The sequence below is a fragment of the Artibeus jamaicensis genome, unplaced genomic scaffold (assembly GCF_021234435.1).
Source record: "Artibeus jamaicensis isolate MK-2021 breed Jamaican fruit bat unplaced genomic scaffold, CSHL_Jam_final contig_3126, whole genome shotgun sequence".
In the NCBI taxonomy this organism is placed as follows: domain Eukaryota; kingdom Metazoa; phylum Chordata; class Mammalia; order Chiroptera; family Phyllostomidae; genus Artibeus; species Artibeus jamaicensis.
The window spans coordinates 20472890-20498965 of NW_026521723.1; the positions used below are offsets into that span (position 1 = coordinate 20472890).

General features: G+C 41.0%; 2 protein-coding genes and 1 non-coding gene across 6 annotated transcripts in view; all 3 read right to left on the reverse strand.

Moving 5' to 3' along the window:
* HACD2 (3-hydroxyacyl-CoA dehydratase 2) overlaps nucleotides 1-5389 on the reverse strand; it is a 98037-nt gene extending 92648 nt beyond the window's left edge. Inside the window, exons 1-2 of the mRNA XM_037132286.2 lie at nucleotides 5177-5389; nucleotides 2496-2613 (exon numbers count right to left, since the gene is read on the reverse strand). Coding sequence (XP_036988181.1) covers nucleotides 2496-2613; nucleotides 5177-5331 — 273 coding nt within the window. The 5' untranslated portion in view covers nucleotides 5332-5389. The remainder of the gene's footprint in view (nucleotides 1-2495; nucleotides 2614-5176) is intronic.
* Nucleotides 5390-18962: 13573 nt separating this feature from the next.
* On the reverse strand, nucleotides 18963-19106 carry LOC119039735 (U8 small nucleolar RNA). Its single transcript, XR_005080682.2, has one exon. It is a non-coding gene; the product is annotated as a U8 small nucleolar RNA (small nucleolar RNA).
* Nucleotides 19107-20697: 1591 nt separating this feature from the next.
* Nucleotides 20698-26076, reverse strand: part of MYLK (myosin light chain kinase) — a 184361-nt gene continuing 178982 nt past the window's right edge. For all 4 annotated transcript variants that reach the window (XM_037132246.2, XM_037132229.2, XM_053663093.1 and 1 more), the window contains 2 exons: nucleotides 24981-25112; nucleotides 20698-22734 (listed from right to left, as the gene is read on the reverse strand). In XM_037132246.2, coding sequence (XP_036988141.2) covers nucleotides 22484-22734; nucleotides 24981-25112 — 383 coding nt within the window. In that variant the 3' untranslated portion in view covers nucleotides 20698-22483. The remainder of the gene's footprint in view (nucleotides 22735-24980; nucleotides 25113-26076) is intronic.

The window sequence follows — 26076 nt, forward strand, 5'->3', positions numbered from 1 at the left end:
GAAAGAATTAGAGACAAAGAGAAAGAATAGCAGAGACGAGAGACTGAGCCAAAACTCCTGGGTTCCCTATGGAGCCCAGTCCCTGAGTGCAGGCCATTCCTGAGGCCCTGTGGCATCCCTGCACTTGGATTCCACGGAGCATCCTATACCTTATAATAAACCTCCCTTATTGTATGAGTTAGTTAAGGAGGTTTCTGTTATTTCAAGCCAAGGGCTCTATTATAATCATCTACCCAATAAGACTATAAGCTTTTTATTAGCAAAGGCTCAAACCCCACAGTACCCATGACAACGGCTCAAACACATACTTATTTACATTATCACCTGTGGAACGATGGGTAGTTATCTATAAAAAATACATATGACATTCTTAGATGAGTATGAACAAAAAAATTAGAATTTGTGTCCATTTTAGAAAAAGCTATTATTGTAACAAAGGAAGTACAGTTCTGGTAAGCCTCCTTTATTACCCCAGGGTGAGGAGTCTCTTCCAATCACTGCTAATGCTCTGCATATTCCTGGCCGTCTTCACTGCATTATATAGTTCTTTTCCCAAAATCAACACCCCGGATTTGCCACCTGTTTGATTCTCAGTGGGAATAACAGAGATAAAACCAGAAATGCAAATTATTTTCTTAAATCCCTATAAAAATTCTATAGGGATAGCCCTGGACTAATCCGTCAACATTTAAGATTTGGTTTTTGTATCACACTATTTAATGGCATTACCTTTCAAGGTACACTTAAATTTTTAAAACAATACCTCCAATATTATAAAGTCCTACAAAGATATATCCCCTTTAAATTGTAGAAGTATTCCAGCTTCTCAATGTACTAAGCACTGGGGCAGTTTCTGATAGTCTTGACCCCAAACTTGCTTCTTAATAGCTTGAGAGAACTGTACAGGCTAAGCTCTGAGAGACAAAAACTCGTACTCACTTACTACCACCCCTTCAACAAAATTCAAGACTCTAAGTTCAAAAAGTAGATTTGCTAATTTCCTCAGGTTCAAAGGATTAGGGCAGGAAGGGGCTTTGGAAATCTACTTTAACATAATTATTTTACAAATAAGAAAGCGAGAGATACACAACTTGCCCCAATTCAGAGTAAGTTGGTAAACCAGCATATGTAGAATAAGGGTATTCAGGCTCCAGGTGGGAGCTCACTTTGTCGGACCATCAACCAAAATCGTGTAAGTGTAGACAGTATGGAAATCTCTGCTTTCTGAGAGAGAACAAAAGCCAAAGACTGCAATTTTCTGCTTTCAAACTAGAGGATGAGAGTTTGAGCTATCACATCTCATTTCATGAAAGTAAATTTTTTTCTAAAATATCTTTTCTGATGTCATAATGGTAAGATCTCTTCAAACTCACGGCCTTTCACCATAACAAACTGTGGCAGTTATTGCCTCTGTGTGCCCAAAGCTATCCCTACTTCCCCCTTCCTTGACTTGCCTAATCATTGGCAAGAATGACTGGTCTAAGTAAGGCCAACCAGAGTCGTCCCCTAGAACTGTGACACAGATACTGAGAAAAATAAACTTCTGCCCTGGCTGGTGTAGCTCAGTGGATTGAGCACGAGCCTGTGAACCAAACAACCGTGGTTTGATTCCCAGTCAGGACACATGCCTGGGTTGCAGGCCAGTTCCCGGAAGGGGATGCAGGAGAGGCAACCATACATTGATATTTCTCTCTCCCTCTCCTTCTCTTCCCCTCTAAAGATAAATAAATAAAATATTTTTAAAAAATTTTAAATTAACTTCCTCCCTGTTTCCTACCAAGTAGAGAAGGCAACTTCAGCAGGAAAGTCTAAGACTAACATTCAACAGAGATAAGCAGACATAACAGATGGGAAGAATGTGGCAACGTCAAACCCTTGGTTCTCATTCTTAAGCTGTTTCCTTTGATTTTATAAGTTAAACCTGTATCTTAATCAACTACGGAAGCCAGGAAACTCATTTTTTGCTTAAAATAGCTTGAGTTGGGTTTCTGTCACTTGCAACTCACAAACCCTTATATACCCTGACACTACGAGACAGGACCAGAGATACATTACCCTTAATACAAGGAAATTAATAAGCTTTTGTGTAAATCTGTTACGCCTCTAGACAGGATCTATCATTTCTTACAAGTACCACTCCTAACACCCTACACCCAACAATTTCCTGTTTCCAGCATATGGCTGGCACTGGAAACACCTGAGTTTGCTAATATTTCCCTAAAATGTCCCTAGAATTTTTAAAATTCCCAATATAATCTTGGTTCATTTGAATTCCAGTCGAAGTAGAACATAAATTCCAGGTAATACAAGTTAAATGAGATTTTACTTTTTCTAGAACATTAAAAAGATGGTCAATGTATCAACATCATAGTATACTATAAGGCAAGTTTTCAAAACTTAAAGCAAATCCAACAGATATGCCCGCTTCAATATAATTTGGTAGCATGTTTGATTTTATAACAATAGAATCAACAACAACAAACCTCAGGACCTACCTCCAATAAGGCTCCAGTTTGGAAGAATTTCAAAGGCTTTTCAATGGAATAATAAAGGCTATGATAGCTACCCTTAGCCAGGTATGCTCTGACCAGGCCAACTGCTATAACAAGCCACCTAAAAAAAGAGAGAGAGAGAGAGAAAAATCAATCACAGAAAGAAAAAAAAAGGTAAGTAGGATTTAAGGTAATAGGAAGATGTGGTAATGACAGATATTGCTAAAGGTGACCTCAAGAATCAGTGTCCTGGGTCTGTCAACCTTTGCTCTCAAATGCCAATGCACAGAAGTGTTGCACCATACCAAGAGTGTGCCACGTAAGCATAGTGGCACCTCACTCACTTGGACCTCAGGCTTTTTGGCAACCTGGCCTGTTGAGAACAAGGCCAAAATGAAGGGAATAAGCGAAATTGGTCCCTGAGCAGTTTGATTAAGTGCCAGATTATCTAAGACAAGAGAAATAAAAACGCATTAAAGGAAAAATTTTAATGGCCGTGCAGTTAAAAAGTCTGTAATAATAATAGGATGAAGAGACGTTTTCAGCTCTTTTACAAGTATCTCACTGGAACATACCCATACCTTAAAATCTATCATTTTTAATCGCAAATTAAATAAGAATAGAAAGTTAAATTTCTTTTTAAGGAATAAAAGAGGTTTTTTTTTTTAGTTGAATTTCCCAAAATCAATTCAGTAAAGAAATCCAGATCAATACAAAATGCAAAACAGAAAAGCACTTAGGCATATCACAGTAAATGTTACATTTCTGTTCTACTATCCTTTTCAAAAATAAATTTCTCAGGAACATAATTTGTTTATGTTCCATAATGAAATGAATGGGCCTTAATTAAGGTATGTCACCTTGAAGGCAGTAATAGATTTACCTATATGTATAATCTCAACTATGTAATGGAGTATGTAAGTCTGCCAAATGTCAGACAAAGACATCAAATAGTTCGTAAAAGAAGAAATTAACTCCTTAATGATGTAACTGGTTCAGTATTAGCAGCCTAGAAAGAATAAACACCTCATTTTTACTCCCACAGACCCCAATTCTCTTCCTAGTTTAAGATGTCACACCTTACCCTCCACCCCTTTCTCTACAGTCATTGCTCAGGAATAATGACTTATTTTCTTCTTCCCCAATGTCCCTTAAAATCCCTCTCTAGGCCCAATGCTCTCATCAATGCCCTTGCTAAGGCAAGAACTTTACACATAAACACACAAGAGTACTGAATACTCTTTCAAAATCATTGTGAAAGTTTATGACACTGTGACAAAGAAAACTTGCATCTGTAATATTTCTTCACTGGCTTGTAAGTAAAGAGAAATAGGCTGTAGATCCAGATCTAACACTAACAAGTTCCCTGACCTCAAGCAAGTTAAGCAAGTCACAACTCTGAGCCCAGGATTCAACACCAGCCATTTCTCATACTAGCAATAAAGCCTATGATCTTCCCAAGATATGTGTGTGTGTGTGTGTGTGTGTGTGTGTGAGAAAGCACATGTCCTGAAAATGTTAATATGACATTAGCATTTATATTTTAAAAATGGGCGTGGGGGAAAGGAGAAAGGCATGTATCTGTTTTTACTTGTACCAGCAACTGAAGGATACAAAAAATAAGCTGTCTCCAGGGAGGGGATGTGGGTGGAAGGGAGGGCTGAGAGGGAAGACTTTCACCTTACGCCCTTGTACATATTTTTAATTTTGCACCCCACCTATTGTAAAAGTAAAATAAAATGGATGTACACTATGCAGTTCTTTCAAGTTTCCTTTATGTTTGAAACTTTCATATTAAAATGTTACGGAAAATGTTTTACATGTGAATCAAATTTAAAAATACACTATAAATAGTCTGATCCTGTGATTCTCCTCACCAAAAATCATGGATCAAAGACTTGGAGGAACCTTGGAGATGCCCAAGCCTGACTCTTTAGTATTGCTAGGGAAAACGGAGGCCAAAAGAAATAAAGTAATTTATCCAAGATCACACATCTAGCCAGTATCAAAACCAGCACTAAAAACTCACTGTGACAAAGAATGAACTGAAATGAGGGAGAACGAGAGGGTAAACCCGTTTGGTGGGTCTATTCCCATCCTCCTCAGCAGCTCTGCCTGCCACCTTCAGTGCCTTCCCCATCCCCATATATCCTAAAAAAGTCGAAAGCACAGTTCTGCTCATGCCACTGGTTAAAAACTTTGAAAGCCTTTCCATAACCTTTCAGACCATAGCTCAGTCTGCGTTTGAAAACAGCCGCCTAAATAAATGGTCGCTCTGCAGTCAAGCTTTCTCCACTCCCCCTGGGGGAAACAGGTCGCCATCCGTGACTTGACGCCCAGGCTCTCCGCGCTGCAGAAGCGCCCTGTACACCGCCCCCAGACCTGGACCAGTGACCAGCCCACCCAGACCTGAGCCTGGGCAGCCTCCCCCGTACCAGGTAACAGCACCGAACTCCAGCTCGGGGCACACCCGCTGCCTGGGAACTTGCTCGGCCCTCGCCCAGGCGGGAGTCTAGGCAAGCACCACGGCTGTTCAGTGCTCCGCTGCCCTCCGCGCCCAGGTGCCGGGTCTCCAGCTGCCCCGGCTGCGCGGCGCGCAGTGGGCCGGACCCAGCCGCCCCGCCGGCCGCAGAGCCCCCTCACCAGGATGGCTTGCTCCCTGCCTCCCCGAGCCCCAGTCTCACCCAGCCGTCATCACCACATTATAGATGACCAGGTACGCCGTGGCCAAAGGCCCCGGGCCCTTCTTCTTCCGCGCGCCGCTGGCTTCGCCTGCCCCGGCCCGGCCTCCGCTGCCTCCATTCCCTTTGGTCGCTGCAGTCGCCGATGCTGCCGCCATGTCAAGTGCCTGATGCCCGCCCTCCTAGGGAGAGCAGCACCGCCAGGACCAGGAACTGAGAGGAGGCAGTGGGAGGGGCGAGGGAGGAGGGGCTGAGGGCGCGGGGCGGAGCCAGGGGCAGCGCCCACGGCGGCCGCCATCTTGGAGGAGGGCAAAGACTCTCCTCGAGCTCCCGTTCCTCGCTTGGCGTCTACAGCCATCTTGGGTCAGGGTAATCACCTCCCCAGTGGCGCTCCCAGTAATGACTGCAGGCGCCACCTTGGGTTAGGTTGATGTCGCCTTTGGCTACCCTTTCCAGGCCCGCTGTTTCTGTCATCTGCATGCTTCGTCGTCTCTGCCTCGTCTCTCTTCTAGAACCTCCGCCTGTGTGTCGGATGAAGAGAAAACGGTGATTTCGTTCTCATTTCGACTTCTCCAACAGCCCTATCTATCTTCACCTGTATATAGCAATGGAGTAACCTGCCATTTTGGGCCAGGCAACTGACGCCGTTTTCGATTGCTGTCATCTCAGAGAATGGCTGGGACGGGCACCTCAGCCAGGTGCGGTCTGCGTTCTGCGTTCTGATCCTTAAGGAGTAGCCAGGTCGAAGATCTGGTCTCGGGAGGGGCCTTCCCTGCTTTTTGATTTTAAGCTACTACTAGTACAGTGGAGAATGTCAACGAGAAGTGTACTTTTACCAACCGATTAAAGTCCCCCGTGTGGCCTAGGATCCAGTGACATCCGTGAGGGCCCGGAGAGGGTGCCATCGTTTCTTCCGGTCCGAAGCCGCCGGGGTGGCCGTCGCTGAGGCAGGACGGGTCCGAGGCTGTTACGTGGTCGGCGGAGGGCGGGTGTGGATGGAGTGCGAAGCTCTACACCCACAGGGCCCCCAGATAGAGGGGTGTTGGCACACATTGAACACCTTCGTGCGGAGAGAAACGGGGGGAGCTTGTGGAAGCTGCCTCAGCTAGTCGATCCCGCTCTCCACTCACCACTGCTTTGTCTCGGGGTATTTTTAATTTGTAAAATTCCCTTACCATCAACTTTCACACACCTGAACATGCCTTTAAAGAAATGACTGCATACATGGTGGTATAAAATATTTACTTACTCCAGCAAACATTTATAGAGCGCCTAGGAGGTCACGCCAGGATTCATGGCGCTAAGTGAAAGAGACAAGTCCTGGATCTCCCAGAGATTGTGTAGAGGGAGCCAGATGAAAATAAATATATATTAGGGGGTGAAAAGTGATAATCAGACATTTACTGAGATAATCCAAGCCATAGTGATGAGGTTTGGACGGGAGTGGAAGCGATTGAGGTCATGACAACAGAATTGAATTCTGGATATATTTTAGGAGTAGAGATGATAAGATTTGTGAATATATTAGATGTGGAGTGTGAAGTGGAAGAGACATTGTGAGCAACTTGGAAGAACTGAGTTGTACAAGAAGAGATTTTAAAGAAATCAAGAATTTGGGTTTTTATGTGTTGAGTTTGAAATCTTTATTAGACATCGAAACGGAGGAGTTGCGTAGACAATTAGACACTGAGGTTCAGTGAAGAACTAGAGAGATAAATCTGAGAGTTATCAGGGGCATAATAGTACTTAGGGCCATAAGACATCCAGAGATTGGGACACAGGAACTAAACAGTTACTGGGTCTCATCCTTTAAGGCCCCACAGATCGTGTAGAGATCCTGTTTTCCTGACTTTAAAGAGCAAGTGGTTGGGCTCAAATTGCAGATAGTGATCAGTGGGAGAAATATTGCAAAAGAAAGAAAGAAGTGAGTCATTTTGCGGAGCAAATAATCACTCATCTAAAAGCTTCTTTGATCCATTTAACTGATTTTTTCTTTTCCAGATAACCTAAGTAGGAGGCAGGAACACTTAAAGCTCTCTTAGTTGGAAATCAACTTAAAACTCCTTGTGTCTTCTTGCAGTCAGTCAAGCTCACCTCCAATCTAGTCTCTACAGTAGAATCATAGTGATTTTCCTAAATATAAATTTGTTCATGTCTGCTACCTTTCCGCTCCTCATCCCCTTAAGATATCTAAATGACTTTTAGTGACACTTAAGATACAGTATATTATGGACATGGACAACAGTGTAGTGATTGCCGGGAGTGGAGGGTATAAGGGGGACAAATGGTGATGGAAAAAATAAAATAAAAAATACATTTATTAAAAAAATACATAAATAATTAAAGTAGCCCACAATAATATGCATGGTCTTGCTCTACCTATGTATTTGGTACCACGTCATACCCTAGTCATACTTGCTTATCTTAGGTGAGCAATGCTTCTTTCTGCCACAGGGATTTAGAACATGTTATTCCCTCTGCCAGAACAATCTTTAGCCCTAATTTTCCCTGAACTTCTGGAATACTGTATATTGCCATGTATCATGTGCTCCCGTGTAAAATGTGCACCCACATTTTTGGTCTGAACTTTTGGGAAAAAAACATTTAAATTTTTAATTTTAATTATTTATTTATATTTAGATACTTGTTTTTATATTATAAAGGAATTTTAGCATTTATTTTTGAACATACGAATATCATTATTGCTTTCTAGAGTTACACTTTTAACGCATAAACATAAATAAAAGAACTAAAAATACATAGATACAGAATTAGTACTACCCATGTATAATGTGCATCCTTATTTTTCCCTAAAAAATTTGGGCAAAAAATGCACATTATACATGGCAAAGGTAAATCATTCTCCCTGCTGTGGTCTTTATGTACTTGTTCTCATGACATATACCACAGTAATTTTATGTATATTCATGTGATTTGTCTCTCGAACTAGACTACAAGTGTTATTAGACAGGAACAGTGGTCTTTTCTTGGTGATGGTGGTTACAGTTGTTTGTGTTTGTCCCCCCCCCCGCCATTGTCTGACCTACTGCTTGGCAATATGACATCATATTAGTCAATCATGGTTTTTTGTAGCAAAGTAATTATTTAAGACTTAGGATTCAACAACAGAAGCAGAGTGCTCCGGCCTGCAGAGCAGTCAACTGGAGCTCGACCACCTACCTAGAACAAATGGGTTGGGGGGACAAGAGGCGCGAAGAATGGCAGCAAGACAAAAGATTCTGATCAAGCTGCAAACTTTATTTTTCCGAACTGGGTATATATATAGGGGATGAGGGAGAGGAAGGAGATTAGGCTGCTTGCTATTGGCTAGCTTGAGACAAAGAAGGGCCCGCTTATTGGTTACTTGGGTGCAACTGGTACTCGTGGACACCTCGTGTGCCTGTAGCCGATTGACTTGTGGAGCGCACAGGTTCCTGCAATCAACGCATTGTTTTTAGCTAGAAGCCAAGTGTAAGGTTCCCAACAGCAGAGCTCATCAGGGTCTTATGAAATTGATACAAGGATGCTGGGGCATAGTGTTTGTCTTTTTGCTAGATTGTTAAATGTAAGAGGATATGCTCCTAGCTCCATACAAACATCTACCCTTCTATGTGGAGACAGATTGTTGCTAAAAAGAAACCAAGCAGACAGGAGAGGGAATGCATGTTTTGGAGGCATTGAGTCTTAGTTCCAGTTCCTGATGCTTTTCCTTCAGTTTTATGGGTTATCTCATCCTTGCACAAGTAAGTCAATACATTCATTTTGCTTAATCAAGCCGTCCCAGAACAAAACCATGTTTCTTTTCCATTTGTTGTAACAGAAGTCCTGGAAAGTAATCTCATTTGTTTGTGTCACACGCATATCACTGAGCCAATTATTGTGGCCAAAGAGGATGAAATACATGGATTGGCCAGTTCTTTATCATATACCCATAGTTGGAGAAGTGGTGGCTTACTCAAAACTGTATGAATTGTGTTCATATATCCCCCAAATGTAGCTCTTCCCCAAACATTGGACTATAAGATACTTGAGGGCAGGTAATATTAATTCAGTATGTGTTGTTTTTACCTGTTGTAAATTAGTTTTCTTCTGACAGTGTACTATAGCAGAAACTCCCACATAAGTTGGGAGACTTTCCCATATAAGTTGATGTGCTCACTTTAGAAAACAGTTTGTCATTTTTGGAGGAAAGTCAAAGATACACATATCCCATGACTAATATTCTACTGCCAGGTAGATGCCCTTAAAAATCCCCTAACGTACACATACCAGAATATACAAAGCAGTGTTGTTTATTATAGCCACATGCTGAATATGACATAGCACCTATCCACAGTAGAATAAATAAGTATGCTTACAATGGGATATTTTTCAGCTATGAACAAATTGGAGCACTCAGTGTTTATGAACGTCATAAAAACTGGAACCTGAATGTCATAAACACTGAGTGAAAGAAGGAAGACACAAAAAATATACATAGTATGACTCATTCATCTTACGTTCAAAATAAGGCTAAGTGAAATTAAATTATTTAGGGATACATACACAGGGGTTAAAACTATACAGAAACACGAAGAAATGATTACCACAAGAGTCAGGATAATGAGTTCTGGACTAGAGCTGGCCACCCAGGAGCAGTTGATGAGGAGGCGCCTCTCTCCCTCGCCTTGTTATCTCCATAGAAAGGACAACTTCTGAACAAATGGGGTATATACTAATAAGACTTTCAGGTTCCTGAATGATGTAGATCAATTCTTGTTTGTTAGATACAAAAAGAATGTGCTGAAAGAACATTGGATAGCTCACAGAACTGATGGAAAAGATGGTGAATGAGGTTTGGGACACAGACAGGAACCATGGGAAATTAGGCAGCCAAAAATAGAGACCAAATCAATACACAGGAAGAAACTGGTTAGTATCCAATAGCTTCTGTCATTGGCATGGCTGCCATTGCACATTGGATGAGTCCATTATTTCTTCCTCTACCATCTCTGGAAGGATTCTAAACCACTATGTGTTTCTCTCTGTTGTTCACTCCAGAGTCAACATCTTAGGTAGGAACATCTGTTTAGAAGGAAGTTCACATAGTCAAATTCTAGAGGCAAGAGAGGTGGGAAAGGAGCTATTTGCCCACACTTGAGCTTTGTTGTTGGAATTCCAATAACAAAATAGAAAATGTATTTAGATACTGAGTGGCCAAAATGAAAAATGCCTCTCACAAGGAATTTCAGAAATAAATATCTGGTTTCCACATGGAGGAGGGAAAAGTAATATGATTAGTTAAGATCTATGAAATTTATTGGGCTGTGTTTTTACTGCCAGATAAGAGATTGAGCACAGAATCATTGAATTGAAATGCATCCAGGCCGGCTCTTCTACCTTTCAAGGCACCATTTTCTTTTTTCTTGTTTCTCCAGCTGTAATTGAGAATGGGAGGGGAATGTAATTCTGATCAGCCCAGTGCTATAGACCAGTCTATCTTCAAATCAGGAGATGATGGAGTGACCTCAATGCCACCTCCCATCTGGCCATTAACAGCCCTACAAGTGTATATTTGGGGTACCTGACCAACCATGAAGACAGTTGACACTGGATTCCTATTTGGCTGTGATCTATGTTCATTGTACAAAAACCTGGAGGAAAGGAGAGGTGGTGACAGAATTTAGTTTCTAAGTTCCACTCTAAATTTCCAGTTAGCTAGCTAGACTCTATCAGATTCTTCTTTTGAGAATTTGAACTTGGGGGAAACTGAGACCTGAGCAGATACAGAGAGAGGAGACCCTTTGGAGACAGAGACTGTGTTATAGGTGCCTTTGTACTTGATGACATTCTATGAACAGCTTCAGACCATAGGTCTTCCTGTTAATGATTAATAAATGTGCCAATGAAAATCTATCATTTTTATAAACAAATGCTAGTTAAAATAATGAGATAGATGCTCTCTTTTTGCTTATTCAAAATGTCAAAGATTATAATACAGTGGCAGAGGTATAAAGGCATGGATATTCTTAAATTTTCCTACTGGAAGTATAGACTGATACACTCTCTGGGAGGCAGCTTGGAAAATTAGGTTGCTGAAAAAGCTTGTTTGTCTTTTTTCTGCAAGATGATTCTAGTAGTGCTTAGTTGTCTTTGACTTCATTCAAAGCAATTTTGTTGGATTGTATTGTGACAGCTGTCATATCTGTGTGGTTAAAAAACTTATCAAAATTAGTGAAATTTTGTATAGCGATTTTAATATTGAAGATAGAAAATGTTGCATATTTTTATATGCAGCATTTCTGGCATATTGTGCTGTAGTATTGTGCCGAAAGAGAAAAAATGCAACTGAAACACACACACAAAAAAGATTTGTACAGTGTATGGAAAGGTGCTGTGACTGACTGAAGGTTTCAAAAGTGGTTTGCAAAGTTTCGTGCTGGATATTTCTCACTGGATGATGCTCCACAGTCAGGAAGAGCAGTTGAAGTTGATAGCGAACAAATCAAGACATTGATTGAAAACGATCAACATTCTACCACGTGAGAGATAGTTGACATACTCAGAATATCCAGATCAATAAAGTTATTGGTGAAAATGAAAAATGTGTCTTTTAGTTTACAGAAAAAACTAAACAGACTTTTTGGCCAACCCAATATATACCACACTCTTAAAACTATGAATGTCCTTTGACCCAACAATTACACTTCTTGGAATTTACCTTAAAGAATTTAACTTAAAAAATTAGTTATAAAAGCTCATCACAATGTTATTTGTAATATCAAACTGTTGGAAACATTCCAGATGTCCAGTAGTACACACAGGTTAAATTATGATAAGGCTTAAAATAGGATACTATTCAGACATTAAAATGATTCTGTGGAAACTTACTGTCAAATGATTCATTAAAAAGAAACGTGTGTGTGTGCGCATGTGTAAGTGTGGGTCAGGGTGGCAAAAGCAGCAGCCAGAGCAACATCTTATGCTGGCTTTCAAACCCCATACAGGATAACATACCAGATGGCATCTGCACATGCAGTGGGGTGCATTATAGCAGAGGGACCCCAAAATTAGGAAGTTTTGATCTTATATATGGCTCCTCATAACTTGCCTGTTCTCCCTTCCAGAGAGAGAAACCTTTATTCTAGGATGTAAGCAAGTCCTCTCCAGGAAGAGGAGAGGTCTTTATTATTCCAGACATCTTCAGGGAGGGAAATGTGTCTTAAGATTTACTACCCTGGAATAGCTCTGTAGTGGAGGAAAAACCTTTTTCCTCTATCCTCTTAGGTAGAGTAGCTGGGGCCCTGCAAATTGAAATGACAAAACACAGATTAATAGGAGAAAAAGTTTTATTTCATGTATGTTCTGGAGGGGAAGGGGTCACAGAAATGAAGTGAAAGCCCCAAAGAAGTGGTCATACCTGGAGACTTATGTATGATTTTAACAAAGAGCAATAGATTTGTCAAGAAAGGACAAAGGAAAGGGGGTTTAGGGTTTTGCAGAGAGTAAGTTGTGGGGAAGGTAAAAATTAACGGGAGATAAGGGTTATTTTTAGTAAAGTCTGTGATGTGTAGGTGGCATCTCTGGGCTGGAGAGTTTAGAGTCATGTCTGGTGTTTGGAACTTGCTCTGTCCTTCCTGGTATTAGAGAGAGGCAGGGAACACATTCACAAAGGGAGATTTGTGTCCTGCTTTGAGGCATATAGGGGGAGGATAGAGAGTTTCTTCTGCATCTGCTGTTTCTCACTTGCCTTCGGCTTAAAATAGTCCTCACGCCCAAGTGGCATATTTTGGAGTGGCACATTCCGATCCCCTTCAGCTTCTTGTACAAACATTCTTGAATTGATTGTAAATGCTTTTGATCAGAAGATCTGAACTGTGTGGAAAAGTGAGATGCTGAGAGTGAATCATCTACCAACAGTAATTCTGCATGCAGGGTTTAAGGATACTCTTTGAACAGTTCTATCACATTTTCTCTAAGCTTGGAAAAAGTTCTCAATAAAAAGTTGGGGAGATAATAATACAGAGATGCATTAGACACGGAAATTGTTTTGAATATATTAAGTAAAAAGTGGCTTATACATGGTATGTATAATATTTTTATAACAGGTATGAGTATGTATATCTACAGAGAAAAAATCTGGAAGGGGTATACCATTATATTATTAGTGCTTATCTTTAGTTGAATAAGAACATTTGTGGTTTTTTTAATGTCCATTTTGTTTGTATGTATTTTGCTTTTTCTTCAATGAGTGGTTTTGTGAGTAAAATTTCTTCTTTAACTTTATCAAAAACTAGAATCTCTTTCTGTCTTCTAATGGGAGTAGTTATCAGTGACTCCCGCAACCCCCAACATCTTGGATATACTTAAATTGCACTGGGAAGAGGGAGACAAGAGGGTGAGGAAAAGTAAAGAAAGCACAGGGGAGTGAGGAGAAAAGACCTAGGAGAAGAGACAGATCTGGGAGGATTTTTCAAATGAAATACTGGTCAATATGAACTCCTTTATTTACCTTCCTTACAAAATCAATAAATTTTTTGATGTTTTGGCATGAGTGGAATTTCTGCTGGGGAGCTCGAACAAAAGGAAGGAGACAACAGTGATGTGGGTTACATTTTGAGTGTTGCCTGGGATTTTGAAGTGCACTGCCTAGCTATCTGTAGGATTGAATCGTTAACTAGAATAGTTGTTCTCAGCTCTTACAATTATTGAAGATGATAACAAGCTTTTATGTGGGTTATAACTATTTGATATTGTCCATATTTAAGAGATTTGGGCACTAGAGAACAGGTCAATCTGTGATTCCAATTTAAAGTCTAAATTGTGGCACGCTCTCTCTCTCCAGAGCAAACCTGTGCCTTTTTCCCTCTCCTCCCTCCAGGCAGGGTCTCTTGGCCTTTCTTTTTGCCTCTGTAACTTGTTTCCTGAGCCCATGCAGCCAAGCTGGCTCACCTTTTCTACCTCCATGACTTTATAAACTTTCCCTTATAATTTGAGAAAATAAAAATAAAGTATAAATTGTGTAACTGATTTAGACTTGGGATTCAAAATTTAACTCTTACTAAATTTATAAACAGCATTGCATCATTTAAAAGAAATTAAGTCCCATTGTGTTTATACATTTAATTTACTTATTTTACTTGAGAAGGTATTTACTAGGAACTTTTCTGAAGAAATGAAAATGAAATGTGTTTATTATATTTATGAAGGCAGCTTAAAATGTTTAAGGGAATTGATCAGAGCAAAAAAACCCATCAAAAATGAATATTATATTTTGGTAGATTTGTAAATCTACCAAATCAGGTATGAAAATTGAATTTAAAAGTTTAAGTAAAAACTAGGGTTTAAAATTTGCAACACCGATAGGTAAACTATTAGTTTTAAAAACAGAATTGTTTCTAAATAATCTTTTATGTGCACAAAAATTGCCCCCAAATGCATAAATAGCCTCACTGACAAGTTTATGAGAATCAGACTATTTTATTGAGAAGTTTCTGCATGTCAGTCATTTCTCTGGACTGCCTAATTTTCCAAGAAAAAAACCCTCCAGTCTCTTGCATGTGCAGAAATAACTTGCAGCAACAGGGCTGGCTTCGTGGCTGCATAACTCTGCAGTCACACTTAGAGGGAACACAGTCTTGTTTTCATGCTCTACTGTCACTGCCTTGAAATCTTTAATACTTTTTGAAACAAGGAGCCCACATTTTTATTTGGCATTAGCCCTGCAAATTGCAGAGCCAGTCCTACCTGGCAGTCAGAGTTCTGGCAGCCACACCGTGGGAGATGGCTGGACTTTTCAGGGTTCATTATGTAGCTCCTTCCATCCCCCTGCTGTCTGTGTTTTCTGAGTTTCCTCCCTCCCACCTTTCGTTGTGTCCGTTGCCCACCAGACCACAGCTTCTCTAGGATAACTTTAAAAGATCCCCTTTTCTGCCAGGCTAGGAAGGACTGTCAGAGGCCACATGGGCTGGAGGAGGAGAGCGGGGTGGGTGAGTCGAATTCCCCTACTTTTGCCTTGTTCTGTGGCAGGATTCAGCTTGCCTTTTGAGGCTTTCTCCCTTGTGGACACTTGTAAAGTGGACAAAATGAAAACAAATTAATTACCAATTATTCGATTGCACATTTTGTCAACAACTCAGGTGTGTCATGTCACTTCTCTCATTCTTTGTCCTTGTGCTTTATGCCTTTTGTTCCTTTAGTTTTATTTTAGTGAGGTTTTGGGAGGCAAGAAATGAGATGCAGGTGTTCAGTCTGCCATGTATGACCACTCATCTCAATTGAGTTTCCATAGAAACAACCAGTCCTTTTTGAGGCTCCCCATTTTAGTTGGTTTATGTAACACTTAGTTAAATTATATAAGTACAAGTAGAACTAACATAAATAAATTTAAGAACAAACCCAGTTGATACTTGCTCAGTAAATACACAACTCAGTAGGAACAGAAGTGTGTGGGCATCAGTTTATTTTACATAGGAAATGAAAATTGTGGTTCAGTTTGGTGAGTTGAATTAAATGGAGATTAACAGAATTTCTGCTTTAACTAATTGAATATAAGACATTGATAAAGAAGATGCATTGTTGAAAGTCCAACAGTCTGGCTTCTTGAACAACAAATTTAATTTTAAAGAAGCTTATCTGTCCTTAAAAACCTTGAACAAGCAAATGTTTGCAGGTTCAGGATCTTTTTTGCACTTGGCCATGGATACTACTGATGTGTTCAGACCGTTGCCCTAAACTCTGGGACACTTGTCTGTCCTAACTTCTAATTGTCCTCTCCTACCTCTGTCTTGATCTCCTAGTTGGTCTTTTGACCTGCTTTGACCTTAAAGGCCTTGGTTTGCATCAGTGAATTGATAGAATTGATACCTTACGTTCCTTTCTGTGTCCCTGTCATAGGTACCTGGCCCCTCCCCCAACCTCCCCAGCCTCTAGATTTGGGGGTTTCTTTTTTTAAAGACTTTATTTATTTATTTTTAGACAGAGGGGAAGGGAGGGAGAAAGAGAGGGAGAGAAACATCAATGTGTGGTTGCCTCTTGTGCACCCCCTACTGGGGACCTGGCCCGAGACCCAGGCACGTGCCCTGACTAGGAATCAAACCGGAGACCCTTTGGTTCTGAGGCTGACACTCAATCCACTGAGCCACACCAGTCAGGACATTTTAGGGGCGTTCATAAGGGCAAAACTTAGTGGCTTGCCGCCTTAGTGACTTGCCGCCTTAGTGGCTTCCTCCTTTGAAGGAAGTCAGATTTAAGCTTCTCTGCTCTAACCCAGTTACCCACTCATTTATTCACTTTCCATCTTCCAGACTTCTGATATTTTTCATGTGTCTTCTCCCAAATTTGCCTTTGAAGGGTCTATACCTTTTTAAAATAAATAGTATTCCCTTACTCTCCATTTAATAGAGGTTTTAAAGGCACCAGTGTTACTGCTTGTCTTCAGTAGTTCATGTTTGACCTTCTCTGTACTATGATAGCTTCCTGTTTTCTAAACTCTTGATCTCCTGATTCTCTAGAAAATAGGACCCTCCATTTGTAAGATTTCCAGACAATTTTTAAAAGATATCTTTCCAGCCTTTTCCTGAGACTGCATAACAGAGCCCTATTTGATTTGAGGTTAATATGCAATCAGAAACAAGTCAATGTGAATTGGCTTTTGTAAATATCAATGAGAAATTGGGGAATTTGGTGGGGGGGGCAAGGTTAAGTGTAATTAGTTTAAAGTCAAGCTTACCTGAGAAATTTCCTTTTGATTGGCAAATAAGACTCATAAGGTCAGATGAACTTTTCTACTTTGAGTATGAAAAAGAGTATTTAGGAGCTGGGAGTTAAAATTTTCCTTAGAGCAAGAGGGCAGTTCTAGCCTTTCCTGAGGCTACAGAAGTTATTTTTTTTTTTTTTGTGCAATTGCAAAGGCACTTTCGGTTTCTAAGCTCCTTTATTGGGAGGTAGGTGGAATTTAAATAATTCTTTCCATCTTTCATTATTTAAAAGTATGTAACTTTTTCACATTTTTGTTTTGTTTCTGCAGAAGTAAAATCAGTTCCTTGAGGGCTATTAGAGGATTTTTGACATCTTAGCATCTCTGAGTGCTAGAAGAATAGGGGCCTACTATAAGGATGAGGTAGTATGCATGAGCTTATTTACTTTTTATAACAACCTGTGAGGTAGGAACTATTGTTACTTTAATTTTATAGATGAGGAAACTGAGGCACAAGTTGTACAACAACTCCAGTAAGAGGTACAGATGGAACTGACTCTCCTTGGCTGATTAATCAGGTTAGTAATATCTGACCCTAGAATACTGTAGCATTTGCTTTCAATGAACAGGTAAAGAGCTTTCTGGCCCTTGGCTGGGTCACTCAGTTGGCTGGAGCATTGTCCTGTGCACCAAAAGGTCATGGGTTTGATTCCTGGTCCAGGCACATACCTAGATTTCAGCTTCAATCCTCTGTTGGGGCATGTTTGGGAGGCAATTAATTGATGTTTCTCACATTGATCTCTCTCTCCTTCCTTTCTTTCTAAAAATTAAGGAGCATATCCTCAGGTGAGGATTAAAAAAAAGAGCCATGACTGGTGTAGCTCAGTGTATTGGGCATCATCCCACAAAGCAAAAGGTCGAAGATTTGATCCCAAGTTGGGGCACATGGTTGGTTGTGGGTTGGCCCCTGGTCGGGGGCAGTGCAGCTGATCAATGGTTCTCTCACACAGTAATGTTTCTCTTTCCCTCTCCCTCCTTTCCCCTCTCGCTACAAATAAATAAATAAATAAAACTTTTTTTTAAAGAACTTTCTGGAGAGGTAGATCTGGGTCTTCTTGGACCTTACCAATAGGTTATATGACTGGTTGCTAATAAATGTTTGATGAATTTGGCCTGAGGCTGTCTTTCACTGTAATACATCTTTCACTCCATCTGGAGCAAGGCTATGGAGAAGCCCTGTGGCTCAACCTATCTCTTGGCTATTGGAGGCTACTAACATCTGCCCCAAAGAAGCTCATAAATGTGAGCTTATCAAAGTGACTTAGGTTAATTTATAGCCTCTTTCTTCCTTAGTTATTTCCAGCTGTAAGAAATCTAGTCCCAGAGAGTCAGATAATATGAAGATTTATTACATACCTCTGTGCGGTCACTGCTGGGGCTACGGTCTGTGACATGAAGCCCTCCCTGCAATGCATGACCATTTGGAACACCGGCAAGGCCTATGGGCCAGAATTTCAAACAACCAGCAGGTAGAAATTTAATGTTGTCTCCAAGTACTATAGATCTCCTGGTTATTTCCAATTCCAACGGGAATGAAGTTCCAGTCAAAGCCACTGAAATTAAAATGATTGTAGCTCTCAGGATGGCTAACCCTTCCTTTTGGTTCACTATCAAGGACACTGCCCCAGTGACCCTGTCTCTCTCCTCTGTGTCTATCCATATGTCCTCATGGGGTGCTCCCCTATCTCAAGTAGATCCAAATTCCAGACACACAGATGATTTTTAGCCTAGCTGGTTGTTTCATATCACAAGTAATCTGGTCATTGCTTATGAATTGCAGGCCTATTTAGACTTTGTGGTGAGAAGCACAGAACTGGTACTTACTATAAAAATGTCTTAAAAAGTGAAAAATATATATGAATATATTAATGAAGATCAGTAACCTAAGTATTGAGTCTTTATTACCCAATATAATTGATGACACTCTAGACCATACTCCCCAGACTGATTTCACACAATCTTTTGAGAGTTTTGACTTCACAATAATCTGAAAAGTGCTATTCACAGTAAATTTTGGAGTTTCTCTTTGCTGATGGAACTTTATTTATTTATTTTTTTAAGGAGCAATCAGAATGTTGCAAGTCCTGATTATGCAGAGTTGCAGAGTCATTAAGCACGAATCATACAAACTCCAGTCATCCTGTTCCAATCTGCCCTCCAAACGGAGGGGCAGGTAAGGATGATCCCACCTCATGATGGAACAGTGCTGTCTGATACGACTTTAAAGTTCTAATCCGTGCTGTCCAATAAGGTAGCCACCAGTCACGTGTGACTACTGAACACTTGAAATGTGGCTAGTGCAACTGAGGAACTGAATTTTAAACTGTATTTATTTTAATTAATTGAAATTTAAATAGCCATTTGTGACTCACACTCACCATATTGGTCAGAACAGATCTAGAATCTAATCATGTCCTTATAGCAGGATAGTCTATGTTGCATCCACAAAGAGCTGTAAAATCTTGGTGATTGATACGAGCAAAGGTTTGTTTGTTGCTTGTGTTATGTGCGTTTTGGGGGTTGGCTGGGGAGCCAGGTGCATAACGCAGACACCTCCACATGCTGGCAGTCGTTACGGAAAGTGTTGCACCAGTTCTGAAGTGCTCTGGCCCAGAGGGGATGCACATCACTTCTGCTCACAGTTCACTGCCCAGGACTAGCCCCGTAGCACCGCTGAGCTAGGGGGCAGGAGTGCTGTCCTAACTGTGCGGGCTAGGAGCCTCAGTAATGGCTGCTACAGACATGAGCCTCCCTCTCAAAGTACAGAAAGGAGTTCCCAAGGGGTAAGGAAAGTACTCTTACTTACGTTTTCTTGGAAAGTGGAGAATTGAGTTTCTTTAGAATTTGATTATCCTTCACTTCTTGAATACTCATTGCACAGATTTATTAAAAGCAGGTAAAATATGAAACATTTTGATTAAAAGAAAAAGAGACTATAAAAATTAAGCTGTAGCTGACAGCAGTCAGCATGTCTTTTCAGTTACACGTAGAAATATCATTTCATAGGAAGCTCTGCAATGTAAGGAACAATCAGTGGGCTGTTCTTTATATGTTTGGAGTGAAAATGGAACAGAAGAAAATGTATCTGTTATTTTTCCTGGTACAGAATATATCTGGTACATTTTTCACTAGCCAGGAATAAAAAGTCCTTTTCTTTAAAAATAATAACTCACTAAGAACAATTTTAGATTGTGGTTGCATAAAAAATGAAAAACTTTAAATACTTATTAACTGGGCAAATTAATTACCAGTATCTAGGCCAACATTTGATGACATGCCTTGATTCTTTCTAGAATGTCTGCAGTACCATTTGGACCTCCAGACATGGGGGAGTGACCAACTGATATCTGACAACAGACTTCCAAAAAGCAGGAATGACAGTTTCCCGATAACAAATGCTTCAATATTAAGACATGGAAAGATAGCACTTGACTGAGAATAAGAAATTGCACCAAAGTTACAAATGCAAACCAAGCCCTGGTAAATATTATCAGCTATGACAATTTTGTCATATGCTGAAAATGCCATATAGATTTTAGCATTACGAGCATACTATAGATATCTAGAATGTAACTGAACCAAACTGATGCTCGAGAGAAATTTTGAACTAAGTGTGCAAATCAGGCTACTGAGTATGAACAAGAAGTACCTCAGTCACCCTGCTCCTTAGTGAAACGAAACCATGTAAGCCATTCAGGCAGCACAGCATCTGTTTTCAGTCCATCTGGGTGTCCTACAGCTGGGGGCGTGGAAGAAAAAGAAAGCTGCAAAGACTGAACAAAACGCATGCACTGTGGTATCCTTTATTTAAAAATTGTGAGCTAACTACAGTTGTAGTGTTCTCATTTACCATTCTGATGGCATAATAAACTGGGAGAACATTAACACAATTCCAAGAAGGCATCAAAAACCTGTAAACAAACGTACACACCACACATGCGCACATACAGATAACACACACACACACAAAGGTTATAGTCTAAACACAATTAAAAGTGATGAAGAAAAGCTCTGAATGCTCTAAATCAAATTAAAAAAAACCTTTGTTATAATAAACTGTGGCAATACTGTGGCTATTATGAGAAATACTGTAACTGTTTCAAAAGCAAAAAAAAAAAAATCCTGGCAATTTGAAACTAGCAGCAAAAAGCAGATAAGATAGAATGGAAGATAACATAAGGCTAAGTAATATCAAAATTCTAATGTTGATACTGTGTATGATTGCACTGAAGTAATTTAACATTGGTTCTTGAGGAACTATTAAAAGTCCCTTGAAATATTAAATCACTGCACTTTATAAACAGTGGAAAAGAATAAAGTATTTGGAATGTTACACACACACGCAGAGGAAATGTATTAGGCATATCAGTTTATGGTCTTTCTTTAAGACTCTCCTAAAATTTTATAAAGAAAAATTTAAGTGCCAATGTAGTGAAAAAAAGTTAAAAATTCCTAAAGATGCAAGTCTGAGTGCATTTATCAGGTCTAAGAATATATTTCAAGGTCTGGGGCAAGGCATGATGACGCACATTCAAGAAAAAAAAAACCATCGTGGAAACCACAAGGTAGGCAGAGTTCTCTGGAGAGGGCTCAGAATGAAGGTGTATTAAACTCAGACTATCCTGAAGGAGACTCCAAAGTCTGCAGAATTCCACAGCTCTTCATCAGGTGAAATTTGTTTCATAGTGGCCAATAAATAACTAAGACTAACTTTTCAGCAAACTGGTTTTTCATACAGACACAAAAATCTTTATCATACATGCACAGCTGATATTCTATAACAGCACAAATACGAATCCTGGTTTCAGAAGAAAAGCACAGAGCAAGGATTTTTTTCCCCTATTGGTTCTTATAAAAATGTCTGAAGCAGTTAGACATCTGCCAAGAGGGGATAAGTTTAGATCTCCTACTGATTTGGGAAGGAAGGAGGCTTTACTTTCTTAAGGAAGCCAGCCATCCATGAGCAGGGGACCTGCCTTCAGAATCTAAGTGTAATGTCCTTAAACTCATGCCCAGTTCAGATCCAGACAAACTGGCAGGTAGAAGGGGGTGGGGCGCAGGGATGAAACTCTGAATGTCTACAGTATACTTTGGCATAAAAGGTGCCTCATAAGTTAAAGTAGTCCGACTGCTTTCTGAATGAAGTGCTGCAGTCTGGAGAGGGCCCAGGTCTCTGGAGTCAGGAGCCAGAGAGAGAGCCTGTCTGCAGGGGCCTGGGGCTGAGCTGTGGCTGCAGGGCCTTACTTTTCATGAGTGCTTTCGGCTGGGGGATTTGTGACTTTGACCAGAAAAACATTTCTTTTGGTTGCTTTCTGTCTAAAATCAACTGGTCAGGCAAGTTACTGTGATTTCCCAAGATAAAATCTAGCTGTAGGTGCCAGCTAATTGAAATTAATGCCCTTCAATAACGCTGCTAAGTATGAACTGCTGTTGCTGAAGAAAGACCGCCCCCCCCCAAATGACCTAACTAGGTAATCAATCACACTAGGTGCTTTTACTGTCTTGGGTTTTTTGAGCTTTAGAGAAATAGTCTTTGTAAGATGACTTAGAAACTGCTTGTCTCTGGCTTTGTTTCACTCTTCCTCTTCTTCCTCTTCCCCTTCCCCTTCTCCTTCCTCCATGGTTTCCACAATGAGTTCCGCTGTGCAGGTGGCTTCTCCAAGACTGTTGACAGCCTTGCAGGTGTACTTGGCATCGTCATCCCCGCACACATCGCTAATGATTAAAGAACAGTTCCCATCCTCATCGTAGTCTATCTGGAAGTGGCGGGACTCCCTGATGGACTGGTCATCTTTGAACCAGACAACCTCAGGGTCTGGGTATCCTGCATCACGGGAGGGAACACAAATAGCAGAAACTATCATTCAAAATTTCATATCGATGCATTTAAGGAACTCCCAAGCTACCTCTATTGATTAATACAGTAAAGGGGAAAAAAACCATGATGTTCCTTTCCAGCAGCTGTTTTGATACTTACATTTGCATAGGGCACGCACTGTAAATACTGATGTCTGAAACTCCCCAGGAGGAGTCCGCAGTCATCTCATTTCCCGCCCCCTGGGGTTGCCCCACCTCCCACCTTTCTGCGGATACAGAGTACTGCCTTGAACACCGCCCCAGAGCCAGCTACGTGCCTAGTGCCAAATATGTTCTGGGATGAAATGAAACTTTTTCATCTTTTATAAAAGTTGAACTTAAATAAATTTAAATAAAAAGTGAGATTCAGGACAGATGGGCACAGGGGATCTTTTCGGGATGATGGAAATGTGCTGAAAATGGATTGTGGTAACGATTGCACATTTCTGTAAATTTACTAAAAATAATTGAATTGTACACTTAAAATGGGCGAACTATGTGGTGTGTCAATTATAACTTAAAGCTGATAGCAGCTCTATAAAACGTAAGTTAGAGGAGCTGATAATATTGCTAAGGAAAAGTAAACAGGATTAGTTTGATCATAAAGACATAATCTGCCTATAAATGATTGGAAATGGACCATGAATTAATCATGTTTCTGCAAAGTTCAGCATTAAAAAATACATAAACATACCTTTAAAATATACAATAATTCTAACTGACTTGTTCTTAAATTTTGGAGAAGTACTCTTGCAGGAAAAAAATGATAGACTCAACCAGAATAAAAATTACTTATCAGAATTTAAGAATTCTGACATTCTTTTCAGGTAGAATTTTGTTTCAATCAAAACAGCATCCTTATGCTTTAATCTCTCCTTGGGCTTTAGTTGAAGTTATGCAAATAACAAATAATCCCAAAGAGCTAAGTACAAAGATGACAGTCATTATGTTATAATAATTTTTTTTAAATAGAAAAGGGGGAAAGGAAAGAACTTCAGAAAACCCGAAGACAACGGTGGTGGTGTGAGTTACAGGCAGCGGCCGGAGGGCTCTCCGCAGAAGCCCCATCGGGGCACTTCTGCACCCGCAGCGGCAGCACACCGCGTTTTACAAAACTGAATGAAAAGGAAGGAAGTTTATAGTGGGCAAGGCATTTACAAGGTACTTTGATAATACAATGACACAGGTGAAAAATTGTTTTTTCACTCCTAACTTTGGGTTACTTTACCCAAAAAGCATTATCTAGTCATATTGCTGGAGAATCTTACCAAGAAGGAGGCATGGTTTGTTCTGACTGTGCCCTGGGCTGTGCAGTCTTGAGAAAGTTGCTTAATGAGCATCTGTGCTTTATTTGCTCAGACTGAGATGGGAGATAACCCTCCACTCTGATTGGCACACGACAGTCACATGCTCGAAGTCTGTCTTACTGTGCCCTTTATCTCTCTAGAATGTTGCAGTCTGCAGAAACTGAAATGCTTTAAGCCACCAACATTGCTGATTTCTCATGTGCTGTGCTAAGATCTCTTAAGGTCCCTTGATTCTATGGCTGCATTCTCCTGGCCAGCTAAGTAGTGTGAGGAAGATGGCAGAGGTGCCTGGATCCCAGCTTCCCTCAGTTTGAAGTCACACTGCGTGCTCTCTGCACTTAACAGTCCCACAACTTTTCCCTCAGCTCCATGACATTTTTAAAGGACTTTTCACATATGTCATCTAAGCATCCCAAGAGTCACTCAGGACATTAGACATCATCTTGCAGGTGAGGGCAGGAGGCTCAGAAGCATTAGGTCACCGCCCAAAGTCGCACAGCCCGCAGAGGAACAGCAGGGCCATTACTCCACGTCCCGTGCTCTGGGCCAGTCTTCCTGAGGGAGCCTCTCATGGGCACATATGCTCCCCAAAAACTTAAAACTTCATTTCATTAAGCACATTCCATAGTCAAATACTACTGTTCATGACAAACCCCTTTTAATTTGGGTCCAGTGGCTGATGTAAGTAAGTGAAACATTAGTGTGCCCCTGGGGATGTCACTGAACGGCACTAACCTTCAGATGGAGGAGCGGGGACATTGGGCCGACTCCTCCTGACCCAGTTTCCCTCATAGCCTGGCCGGTCCTAATTGTCCCCAGAACTGACACCTTGCTCAGGGCACACAGTTGAGGCCCGCCAGCCAGCCAAACCCCTTTTGTAGTTAAGGGAAGTGCAGCTTCCACTTACCTTCAATCTTGCAGTCAAATCTAGCAGCGCTTCCTTCCACAACTTCTAAATCACGAATTGTCTTGGAGAAATAGGGTTTTACATGGGGCTTTTCCTCAGCAACAGCCTCCAGGAAAGCTTGGGAGACATCTCCTAGAAGACAGGGGAGAAGATGTGGTCATATCTGTATTCCTGTTCTTTCCTCTTCCCTAGTTTAAAAAAGCTGACTTAAAAAAATTTTTTAAAGTAGCTCTAATTTAGCAAATAATGCATCTTAGAGGACTGAATCATCAGCACACCTTTCTCCTGGGGATAGGTTGGCCTGCTGCCAAATGGTTTTGGCAGAAGAGAAAACTGCGACCAAACTGGGGATGTGCTTGGACTACCCCTTTCCCTTATGCTGACACATTGAAAAAAAGAAATAATCTTCAAAAAGGATTTTTGGCTGTGTTTCACGCTGTTTCAGGATTCAGTTGAGGGCATCTAAGAAGGACAGAGCCACAGCAGCCCTTCTCATCAGTTGCCCCTTTGCCCTCTCACCGTAGCTGCAGGTTCTTCCCTGCTCCTTAGCAAGGAGGAGCCAGGTCCTAGAGGCATCTTTGACCTGCCAGTAGTTCTCGTCACCTTGCTTACATTGCTTTCACAGCATATGACAGCCAACGGGGATTTGGGGTTGGTCCAGGGAAAAGCTGGGACTTGGAGGAGGGGCTTGTATATCCTCTCTCCCGATTCTGGCTATTTGTGGGTCATCTGGGAGTGGCAGGAATGGATCAGGAGGGACAAGACCCATGTGCTGCAGACTCTGTCCCTGCCACATCAGATCACGTGGCCTCACCAACACTGCCTTTGTGCCAAAAGGGATCTTGACTCAGCTTTTCATCTTCGGATACCAGGCAGCAGCGGGTGGAGGGTGTCTCTGGCCAAACAAGACATCTCAAAAAAGTAAGGGCCAGACCCTGCGTGCATCTGGTGCAGGAAGGGGCAGAGGCATTTACTGAGGAGATGGATGGGGCAGCATCTCAGAGCCAGTGGGCAAGTAAGCAACCCCACCGGTCTCCGGAAGAAGCCCTTCCAATCACAGCCCACCCAGCTCAAATGGCATGTTTCAGCGTCATAA